The 12,478-nt window shown below is 34.1% G+C and overlaps 1 protein-coding gene across 10 annotated transcripts in view; it reads right to left on the bottom strand.

Annotated features, from left to right (window-relative positions):
* Nucleotides 1–4,046: 4,046 nt before the first annotated feature.
* The window catches only part of SLC9B1 (solute carrier family 9 member B1), a 72,333-nt gene continuing 63,901 nt past the window's right edge, over nucleotides 4,047–12,478 (bottom strand). For 7 of the 10 annotated variants that reach the window (XM_042984108.1, XM_042984106.1, XM_007080981.2 and 4 more), the window contains 4 exons: nucleotides 11,815–11,964; nucleotides 6,416–6,524; nucleotides 5,707–5,843; nucleotides 4,047–4,277 (listed from right to left, as the gene is read on the bottom strand). In XM_042984108.1, the coding sequence (XP_042840042.1) occupies nucleotides 4,065–4,277; nucleotides 5,707–5,843; nucleotides 6,416–6,524; nucleotides 11,815–11,964 (609 nt within the window). In that variant the 3' untranslated portion in view covers nucleotides 4,047–4,064. The other 3 variants (XM_042984115.1, XM_042984114.1, XM_042984113.1) reach the window with 3 other exon arrangements.

Genomic DNA, 12,478 nt, shown 5'->3' with positions numbered 1-12,478 from the left:
CAGAGAGTACAGAAACGATCGTGAAGGGTACCCAAGGGCCATATTTGGGACAATTTGAGAATCGAAAAACAAATTAAAAAAAATCCTAACTTGACATAAAAAGAACACAGGAGGCTTCTGGCTCTGGTGACAATACAACAGCTAGTATTGTACTTCATCACCAGCTGCAAACAACTACAGTACCTGGATCCACCTCCTTCAGGTCACTTCACGGCAGCTACCCTGTAGACTCAGAACCATGCTGCATACCATCCTCTTCACCAAATTGCTCAACTAAGACCAAGTCCTCACTGGACTGCTCAGGGTTCCAGACCTCATCCATTCCAAAATATGCCTGGTGCTATCTGCCCAGCTGTTCCTAGACTACCATTTAATACTGAGCCTAGCTCCTTTATAGGTTCCCCAAGTCATGTCAATGGTGTGTTGGTAACAGCACAGACAGTGGGCCCAACAACCTCAGCAGCTGCTGCTCTAGCTATTCCTACTGTCAGTACTCTTCCACAGTACAAATATGCTGGGGAGTTTGCTATCCTCAACATCTTAATGTAAAGCCACAAGTTACCATGTAGCAGCCTGCTGTTAACGTACAAGGTCAGGAGCCTTTGACTACTTCCATGTTGGCATCTGCACCACCTCAAGTGCAAAAGCAAATTGGGATGAATGGCTGATTCCTTTTATTCAAGCCATGCACCCTACTGTTGCTGATAAAAATCACTGATGTGTTGTTGGAGACTGATAATTCAGAACCTCTTCTTCATAGCCTTGAATCTCCAGAGTCTCTCTGTTCTAAGGTTGGTAAAGTGTTGGTGTACCACAAGCCTACCAAGCTAAAAAGGCTGCCCAGGAAGCAATTAACAATGTCATTGTAGTCCCAACTCTTTAAAATTGATCAGGGACCATGAAGAGAAACTCATGTTTCACCAAAGAAAATTATCTAAGCACCAAAAAGCTTAACTATCATGGGGAAAAAACTGCTAAATGTAAAATAAATGCAAAAGAGGAAAAGAAACTATGAGCCTTATGTACTGATCAAATGCCAGGTGTAGCAAACATAATGCTGGTTCTGGATTACTTCCTGATTCAAACACACACACACACACAGACACACGCAATATAAAAACTGGTGTTTTATAGATCCTGGGAAAAACGGTTTTCAGCAAAGTACAAAAATTTAAAGCATTTCTTTAATTTTATAATTCTTTACTTTGGAATAGCTCAGAATGTCATTTCAGTTTTAAATAAGAGAAATAATATCTGAACAAGGAAATGTACTTTGGATTACAAAACTCTTCCTTTAATAAAAATTTCTTAAAACAGTAAAAAATATTAATAAGTAAACAAGGACATACTTGATAAGTTTATAAGGAACAATATTCTTGTATTTACTTGTTTAAATACTATAAACACTAGGATATTGTACACATGGTTAACTGGTTGTAATTTTATTTTTTTATTTGAGAGAGAGTGAGAGAGCATGTGCCAGGAGAGGGAAGAGGAGGAGAGAGAATCTTCTATTTTTATTTTTTTTACATTTGTTTATTTTTGAGAGACAGAGAGAGACAGAGTATGAGCAGAGGGGCAGAGAGAGAGGGAGACACAGAATCAAAAGCAGGCTCCAGGCTCCAAGCTGTCAGCACAGAGCCTGACATGGGCCTCAAACCCACGAACTGTGACATCAGGACCTGAACCAAAGTCAGACGCTTAACTGACTGAGCCACCCAGGTGCCCCTTGGAAGAGAGAGAATTTTAAGCAGGCTGCACTCTCAGTATGGAGCCTGATGTGGGGCTTGATCTCTTGACCCTGGGATCATGACCTGAGCCGAAATCAAGAGTTGGTTGCTCAACCAACTGAATCACCCAGGTGCTCCCAGTTGTAATTTTAAAATGACATTAATGAAGTTAGTTTTTACACACAGAAACCTTTAAATTCAAATTAAGTCTGAATGCCTGCAATACTACCTTAAAATGTAGAATGTTTTGGTCTAATGGACATATAAATATTAAATTTAATACTTAAGAAAAAAAAATCTGTAAATCACAAAAATGATAGTTTTCTTAATTAAAAAAACCCCATAGTTCCTCATTCTGAAAATGATTTATTGTACCTTTATCTTTTATTAAGATCAACTTCCTATTTTAAAATCTAATTATCTTATAAATGTAAAATACTATCTTGTGAATATAAATATATTTTCATTTACTTACTGGTAAAATGGTATGTCCTTATGATTTAAACATTAGTGATAACATTGCAGAAGTTTAGAATTTTAAATTTTTAGAATTTTAGTATTGGAATTTAGTTGAAAATGAGGCACAAAGTCTATGCTGAGTTGTAAAAATGTACAAGAAAATGCTACTAGAACAGTAGTTATTTTATCTCCTCCCAGAGTTATCTAGGTGTGTTTGAAATTTTGACAGTTTTAGTGTTCCATTTTGTGAAAGGTCCCAGTTTTGTTTTTTTTTTTAAGCAATTGCTATGCTTCACATTGGGCTGTACCTCATGTCCCTGAGATCAAGAGTTGCATATTCCTCTTCCTTTCCGCACCCCAAAGGTCCCAGTCTTAATAGGAATAAATGCATAGTTTTGGTTGCCTTATAGTTGCTTCACTTTGCAAATTTATGTGTAAATTTCACATTCTGTGCTATTTTAATACCTTACTTACATAGAAGAGGGAAGAGAGAAACCAAGTAATGACTAGTTCCTGCATTTGGTTTTTGCCAAAGAAGTCTGAATGATTTCTAAGAAGGCTCCACTAAGGCTATTTGAGAAGATTTTACATGACCCTTCCAACTTTAAAATAAAGAATCTTGAAATAAACTGAAACTGCATTTTGCTTGTGATGGGTTCTATATAAGCATAGCTGACTTCATCAGCCAGAATTGAAAGGAGATTCTGTATCACTAAGGAAAAGAAAATCTCACATGGACAAGTCTATCAGTCTTTCATTTCTGTAGGCTGACTTTAATCCTTATTTTATTCTAGTTGAAAAATCATGGTTTATCTCCATTTGTGATTTAATTTTATACCTGTAAATAAATACTACAATATTTCATTTAAAAACTATTAAGAGGTGCCTGGGTGGCTCAGTCGGTTAGGCGTCCGACTCCCGCTCAGGTCATGATCTCACAGTTTGTGGCTTGAGCCCCGCGTCGGGCTCTGTGCTGATAGCTTGGAGCCTGGAGCCTGCTTGGAATTCTGTGTCTTTCTCTCTCTCTGCTCCTCCCCCACTCATGCTCTGTCTCTCTTTCTCCTTCAAAAATAAACAAAAACATTACAAAAATTTAAAACCAATTAAACTTGCAGGGTGCTTGGGTGGCTCAGTTAGTTAAGTGCCTGACTCTTGATTTCGGCTCAGGTCAGGATCTCACAGTTTGTGGGTTGCATGGAGCTCTGCCCTGACAGTGAAGAGGCTGCTTGAGATTCTCTCTCTTCTCTCTCTGCACGCCCTCAAAATAAACAAACTTAAAAAAAGAAAAAAGATTAAAAAAAAACTATTAAACTTGTCATTTTAAGGATACTGCAGAAGTAATATAAATTTAATTTTTTTTTTTTTACTTAATATATCACTTATTCAGATAGTCACTAAAAACAGAATATAGAATACGTATTGTTGACCCACTTAAAGTTGGTAGATTTATTCCTGGTATTTTCCTTTTCTGGTGATCTTTTTAGTGAATGAATTACTAAACTGATGATAAGTTCTCCTTCTGTTTGGAAGCTTAGATTCTTACCTTTCTGTCATTAGGTTCATTTAATTTTGTATTGTATTTAGTTTGTAATATAACAGCAGATTCAGCCTGATGGATTGCTTTAAATTTTCCTAGAGTATTTACAGATTTATTTTGTTCTTGAAATACATAAATACTAAGAGGTCATTCTATTTACATTGCTTTTATTAAATTAATCTTGGAATAAAAAATCATAGGAAAGCTCTGTAATGAAATTACACATTTATTAAATCCTTGGTTCTATGTACAATCTCCACACACTTGTATGTTTTAACTTTCCTCTCATGTAAGATAATTTATTAAAAGAAGCAGGCAGGTGATGGCAAATAAACTTTTTAATGAAGATCTAATTTTGTCAATTTCACATTGATTTTGCTTGGATCATGGCGTGCAAGTACTTTGGGACCCAGTATGCCAATAATTAGAGCTCCATTTGGAGCTGTGATCAAGATGGCTAAAAATGCTATTGTCATCACATCCCTTGAATATGGTTCCAAGTGGGGTGCGCTGATGCTTGCTGTTTCTAGAGCCAGGGGACCTAATACAGCCTGCATTTAGAGGGTAAAAAGATGAGGCATAAAGAAAAATGTTAAAATAGTTATTATATGATAAAAGTTAATGCTTCTGTTAAAACAAACGAAACCTAGTGGTAGGCTATCAGAAAAGAGATGAGCCTTAAAGTGCTGAGGAATTTTCATGAATTACTCATCAATTTTATGTTCTCCCTAGTAAATATATCTGGACGAAAAGTGAAATAGTGACAAATCAGCGTGCAGACATTTGGGGGCTGGTTTCGTATTCTTATTATCTCAGCTTTCCCATTTAACTATCTTTTTTGAGTGCTCACATTACTCGCAGAACCTCAGGAGTTTTAAACAAACCAGGGTTTTGCTTATTTGCTTTTATCATGGATGATTAGTTTCTTGGCTGTAACAAGACAACACAAAATACTAAAGTTTCTTATGGTTCTCTAGGATTTTGTTGCTTGTCTTCTTGTTCTTCCTACTTGGGAGGCAGTGTATATTGTAAAACTGACAAGAGGTGTGGAATCTACAAAGTGGGCACTGAGAGATTAGGAAGTAAGTTGCCTAATGTTATAGGCAAGTAACATGGTATTCAAAACAGCCAGTCTTGCCCCATGGACCTGCTTTTTTAATCATGACACAGAAAATTTTGTCGTATGAAAATTCACAACCTTCTGTGGTGGAGTAACAATGGAAGAAAGAATCTCTGGAAATCAAGACATTATGCTGTCACGTTAAAAAGTCTAACAATAAGTAGCAACACCTTTGAGTAGGAACAGAATATCATTAAATCAGAGGGCAAAACTACAAGGTCTCCCTTTTCATTCATTCATTCACTCCTTCATTCATTCACTCACTCATCATTCATTCTTGTAGATAAGTAATGCTTACTGTATACCTCCTGCATGCCAGGCACTGTGTTAAGGGCTGGGGAAAATATAATGGAAACCAGACACTATTCCTTGTCTTTCCCAGATAGTCTGGTGGGGAGATTTAGTCATTAATTAAAACCATACAAATTAAATGCATAATTAAAAATAATATATGTGCGTTCATGTATGGTGGAGTGGGTGGCAGGGGTAGGAAAGATATATTTTTAAAAGAATGTGTTTCTACTTTAAAGTTGTAACAGTTAGCTCTACAATATTCAGCAAAATGTAAACATTCCAGTATTCAGATATATTCTTAGTTTATATTTTGGGAACATAGGGAAAAAATGTTTCAGAAGTTTAGGAAGTATTTGTCATTAAAAGTACACTTTTTAACTTCAGAAGAATTGCTTTTAAAACAGATTTTAAAATATTACATCATTTTCAACAAGTAGTTGTGATCAATGAAGCTTTTTAAAAGTAAGGCTAGTAGCCCACATTTTGTGATTAAAGTAACATTATTCATTTAGGATTAAAAAGTCATAAACATTAAAAATTATTAAAATGCCTCAATATGTTCTTACCTGGACTGTAGCTTTGGGGATCCACGATAAAGCAATAAATATTTTCTCCTTAAAACTAAAACCAGCAAAACACATCAATAAAAAAGTACAAGAAATTCGAACCAATAATGCCAAACTCATGGTAATAACACAAATGCCTACAACAAATAAAAACAAACATAAATAATAATATATTTGGGAAGAAGTGGTTCTTTATACCTAGAGATGTGATTTGCAGAAGTACTGAAAGCATTTTAAGACTATTGCCTCTTTATGTCTTCATTTTCTTAAGTTAAAATAATAATCATAAAAAATAAAAATATGATTGAAGCTTCTATGTAAAGTGCAAGAGATGATCTTGCACTTTAGAGGTACCATGAAAGATAAGATAGACTACATTTATTTAATTCTGAGTTAATAGACTTTGAACTTTCACTACAAAATAAAGTATTCAAAAGGTGCTGATAGTATGTAATATTTTTTGTCAGAAATGAATTCCAGCCTGCATTTCCTCAGGTCACTCAGGAAAAGATATTCAGGGCTGTCTTTGGTAGCAAAGAGCACACGGGGTAACATAAGAGCAAATATATGTTATTAACTGTGTCAGTATGAGTTTCTGAAGAAGGTTCTCGTAGCATCCAAAGACATATTGTAAACAAAATAAAAATCATTCATAATTTTCTTAAATATTTTCAAATCTTATATTTTTTGTGCCTCTAATTATTCTTACCAATAGCATTTGATTTAAGAGATGTAACAGATACTTCTGATCCAACCAAGCCAAAAAGAAGGGGTTGAAAAATACACCATACAGTTTTAATAACTCTTTGGACTCTAATCTGTAGAAAAGAACAATATATTTTTAGTTATTGTAACACATGAAAATGATTACATTTTAGAAATTAAAGTCAATATTTATTGAACTTAAGATATCTTATTTGTAGATGAAATGTTAAAGTTTAATAAAAATTGAGTAGGTGAATTGTTTTAGTCAAACACTTAAGTAGAATTTGGTTAAAAAATCTACAAAGCTGATAGCAACATTATTTACAATAGTCAAGTTATGGAAGCAGACCAAGTGTCCCATCAATTGATGAATGGATAAAGAAGATGTGGTATGTATACACACACACACACACGCACACACACACACACACACACACACTGGAATAGTATTCAGCCATAAAAAAGAATGAAATCTTGCCATTTGCAATGACATGGATGAAGCTAGAGAGCATAATGCTAAGTGAAATAAGTCAGAGAAGGACAAATACTGTATAATTTCACTCGTGGGGAATTTAAGAAACAAAGCAAATGAGCAAAGAGAAAAAAGAAAGAGAGAGAGAGAGAGAGAGACAAAGAAACAGACTCTGAATTATAGAGAACAAAGTGATGGTTATCAGAGGGGAGGGGAGTGGGGGGTGGGTGAAATAGGTAATGGGGATTAAGGAGTATACTTGTGATGAACACTGAGTGATATATGGAGTTGTTGAAACAATATATTGTACAACCTGAAACTAATATAACAACTGTATGCTAACTAACTGGAATTAAAATAAAAACTTTAAAAAAAGAAGTAAAATAGAAATAAATGTTCCTTGAAACTGGAAAAAAAATCTACAAAGTTACTCAATAAAAATATTCGGTAATCTTGTCATGAAACAAATAAGGTTTTGGAGTTCCAGACATGTTCTGATGTTTCAGTAAGAACCCTAGCTTTTGTTTGTAAGGTAACTGAACAAATACAGAACTAGCACTACCTCATGCCTGGTAAGAACGTACTCAAGATTATGCAAACATTTCAGCTCTCAAAAGGGAGTTTATAAGGCCTCCACTAACAATTATCTTGGGACCCAAGCCCATGAAAGTGAATCTTGATATGTTCTAAGCTACTAGGCAAAAAATGTCAGTAATCTGTCAGGCCTGCTTCCAAAGGACACATGTTGAAAACTTCAAAGTTATTTTTTCCTGAAAACAAAACCAAACCCATATAATACAGACTCTTATTTGGTTGCCTGCCTGTCTTTCCTTTCTGAGAATGAACCCTTCCCAGGGCTACTTCTCCAGTTATGTGGTTACAACAAAGTCCCCTACTGATGCAATGGTACCCTGGCTCGTTTCAAGGAATCTGGATGAAGAGATTTTAGTTTCAGTCTGGGCTTATCTTTTTTTAAAGACACATAAAACCTTCATATCCTTTGTATTGGGTATAAACTATATTCCTAACTATTCCCCTTATGACTGGGCTTTCTGATTTATAAAAGTAAAGTTTAAAAAAGGAAAAAAAGAAAAACAATTTTACTCTTTCTTCTTGGTGGCACATTATCCTAGTTGTTACTTTTAATGTAACATATTCTTTACTGTTTGATTTCTTTTATTACATAAAAAAGAATTTTAGTAATTTTCTTTTTATTTATTTAATTGTAACTTATTATTAACCATTTAATTTATTTTACAGTTATGATACTATTGCAATACTAAACAAAATGTTAATATAATTTTGGGGTCAGGAACTTCTCAAGCTGATTCTAAAGTTTATCTAAGAAAGAATTTGTGTAAGAGCAGTCAAGAAATACTTTAATCCCATTTACAGTTGCACCAAAAACCATAAAATGCCTAGGAATAAATCTGACCAAAGAGGTGAAAAATCTATACGCTGAAAACTATAGAAAGCTTGTGAAAGAAATTGAAGAAGACACAAAAAATGGAAAAAATTTCCATGCTCCTGGATAAGAAAAAAAAATATTATTAAAATCCCAATACTACCCAAATCAATCTACATATTCAATGCAATCTCTATCAAAATAACACCAGCATTCTTTAAAGAGCTAGAACAAATAATCCTAAAATTTGTATGGAACCAGAAAAGACCCCGAATAGCCAAAGCAATCTTAAAAAAGAAAACCAAAGTAGGAGGCATCACAATCCCAGACTTCAAGCTATACTACAAAGCTGTAATCATCAAGACAGTATGGTACTGGGACAAGAACAGACACAGATCAATGGAACAGAATAGAGAAACCAGAAATGGACCCTCAAACGTATGGCCAACTAATCTTTGACAAAGCAGGAAAGAATATCCAATGGAATAAAGACAGTCTCTTCAGCAAGTGGTGCTGGGAAAACTGGACAGTGACATGCAGAAGAATGAATTTGAACCACTTTCTTATACCATAAACAAAAATAAACTCAAAATGCACAAAAGACCTAAATGTAAGACAGGAAGCCATCAAAATCCTCAAGAAGAAAGCAGGCAAAAACCTCTTTGATCTTGGCCCCATCAACTTCTTACTCAACACGTCTCTGGAGGCAAGGGAAACAAAAGCAAAAATGAACTACTGGGACCTCATCAAAATAAAAAGCTTCTGCACAGCAAAGGAAATAATCAGCAAAACTAAAAGGCAACCGACAGAATGGGAGAAGGTATTTGCAAATGACATATCAGATAAATGGTTAGTATCCAAAATCTATAAAGAACTTATCAAACTCAACACCTAAAAAACAAACAATCCAGTGAAGAAATGGGCCAAAGACATGAATAGACACTTCTCCAAAGAAGACATCCAGATGGCCAATCGACACATGAAAAAAATGCTCCACATCACTCATCACCCGGGAACTACAAATCAAAACCACAATGAGATACCACCTCACACCTGTCAGAATGGCTAACATTAATAACTCAGGCAACAACAGATGTTGGCGAGGATGTGGAGAAAGAGGATCTCTTTTGCATTGTTGGTGGCAATGCAAGCTGGTGCAGCCACTCTGGAAAACAGTATGGAGGTTCCTCAAAAAACTAAAAATAGAACTACCCTATGACCCAGCAATTGCACTACTAGTCATTTATCCAAGGGATACAGGTGTGCTGTTTCGAAGGGACACATGCACCCCCATGTTTATAGCAGCACTATCAACAATAGCCAAAGTATGGAAAGAGCCCAATGTCCATTGATGGAAGAATGGATAAAGAAGATATGGTATATATATATACAATGGAGTATTACTCAGCAATCAAAAAGAAGGAAATCTTGCCATTTGCAACTACGTGGATGGAACTGGAGGGTATTATGCTAAGTGAAATTAGTCAGATGGGGCGCCTGGGTGGCGCAGTCGGTTAAGCATCCGACTTCAGCCAGGTCACAATCTCGCGGTCCATGAGTTCGAGCCCCGCATCAGGCTCTGGGCTGATGGCTCGGAGCCTGGAGCCTGTTTCCGATTCTGTGTCTCCCTCTCTCTCTGCCCCTCCCCCGTTCATGCTGTCTCTCTCTGTCCCAAAAATAAAATAAAAAACGTTGAAAAAAAAAATTTAAAAAGAAATTAGTCAGAGAAAGACAAAAATCAGATGACTTCACTCACATGAGGACTTTAAGAGACAAAGCAGATGAACATAGGGAAGGGAAACAAAAATAATATAAAAACAGGGAGGGGGACAAAACAGAAGAAACTCATAAATATTTAGAACAAACTGAGGGTTACTGTAGGGGTTGTGGCAGGGGGGGATGGGTTAAATGGGTAAGGGGCACTAAGGAATCTACTCCTGAAATCATTGTTGCATTATATCCTAACTAATTTGGATGTTAATTTTAAAAAATAAAAAATTTTTTAAAAATTAAAAAAAAAGAAATACTTTAAAAATAAGTACAATGAGAGGGAATCTTCCATATTAGATTTTGAGACATAAAACTATAGTGATTTAAAATAGAGTGGTACTGGCAGAGAACTAGATAAATAGGATTGAATAGATTCCAGAAATGAACTTGTATGTGTGTGTGTATATAACGTGAGAGTTTAGCTCATGGTAAAAGAGGCACTTAAAAATTATTGAATAATTAATGGATCAGTCAGTACATAATTTAGCAAAAAATGCCTGTCCAGTTTGTGTGCATATATATGTGTCCGTAGATACATAGTATATGTATATGTATACATATTTATAAACACACACACATATATCCTTAACAGCATTTAAAAAAATAAATTTCAGATGAATTAAAGAGCCAAATGCAAAAATAAAACAAATAAAAACTAACAAAATATTAGATGATAATATGGAAGATATTGTGTATACAATCTTATAATCTTGGCTGAAGATATCCTTCTTAAACAAGATATAGCATCCAAAACAAAAAAGAAAAATGGACAGGTTTGACTATACAAAAGACATAACAAAGTTGAAAATAAGCAAAAATTATATGCAATATATGCGTAACAAAGGATTAGCGGCATTAAGATATAAAGAAACTATAAATTAGGAACAAAAGGCAAATAAATCAATTAAAAATGGTCAAAGAAGATGAATAGGTAGTTAAAAAAGAATATATAAAGAGAAGTTTACTGCACTACTAATGAGAGAAATGTAAACAAAGAATAAGAATGTTGTATCATTTCTTACCCATCAGATTGTTTAAATTCTTTGAAGGAATATTTTGCACTACCCATCAAAATAGAAATATTCCATTTCTAAATTCTGCAATTATGTTTCTAGGAATCTATTTTTATAGAAGTGCTTGCGTATTTGCAAAAGGACACATGAACAGGATTGTTCATGGCAGCACTGTTTATAATAACAAAATGGAAATGATCTAAATGTACAAATAGAGAACAGATTAAAGGAAATGATTAAATCTGGGAAGAGGGGTATGATATTTGGGAGTGGTAGGGGAAAAGGAGTCTTATATTTTATTATATGTGTGGGCCTTTTGTATTGTTTTAATCTTTTATAAGCATTTTTCCTGTATTAACTGTATAACTAAAATTTTAATGAATAAATAATAAAATAAAATAATTATATACATAAATAAAATAACACTAAATTAAGTAATTTAAATAATTTAAATTTAGTTAAAGAAAATAAATTAAATAAATAAAAGTTATATAATCATATCGCATAAAACTTGGGTAAAAGAAAGCAGCCTGATGTGATAGCTCAACTTATGATTTCATTTTACTGTATTTCCAGGTCCCTTTCCTAAATATTTTATTTCCTTGATTGATTTATACACTTTCTTGAAGACACAAACTTCTGGAACATCTTCCAACTAGAACAAAGAGATTTCCTAAATGTCTATTATGATATAAAAAAAAAACCAGTTAATTTATCTTAAAAAATGTGTTAAAAATATTCACCTTTTCCGTGGACCAATTTACCCCAGCAACAAAAGACAACGCTAGTGTGAATAATCCTCCAGCTGCATGTAAACCAATATGATGGCTGCCCAAGACAGCGGAAACACACATACTCAAAATAAGGAATGCTCTCTTCAGTGAAAGTTTTGCCTAGAATTAGATATTTAGAAATTAATTTACATTTAATACATAATACAATATTTACATCTTCTATCATTGATTATTTATCTTTTGATATCATGTCTCTATATGTTATATTAAATAATGTCTAAAATTTTTACATTCTTCACCACCAAATATTTTAGCAGATTTGGTACCAAGTGAAAAAATTTGTAATTATTACATTTTATCCTCTGCCACATCTCTGATACTAATGTCAGTAAAATGGCTATAATACTTTAGCTGTAAGTGAAGAAGAAAGGAAAGAGACCCTTATGTAGTTCTATATATTTTAATATCTCTTTAGCTAAGACAATTGTTAAGGGGAAATTAAGATGGAAGTTACAGAAATACAAGAGTAATGGCATATCCTTTGGCAGAGGAAGGGTTGAGTTTAATAGAGTTGCCTTAGCCAAAGGAAGTGGGAGTGAATTTAAGTTAGAAAACATGCAGAGATAAATGGCAATCTATTTTCCCAAAAATGTTCAATGGAAAATTGGAGGGG

This window comes from Panthera tigris, chromosome B1 (genome assembly GCF_018350195.1).
Source record: "Panthera tigris isolate Pti1 chromosome B1, P.tigris_Pti1_mat1.1, whole genome shotgun sequence".
NCBI lineage: Eukaryota > Metazoa > Chordata > Mammalia > Carnivora > Felidae > Panthera > Panthera tigris.
This window is presented reverse-complemented; position numbering and strand designations above follow the sequence as displayed.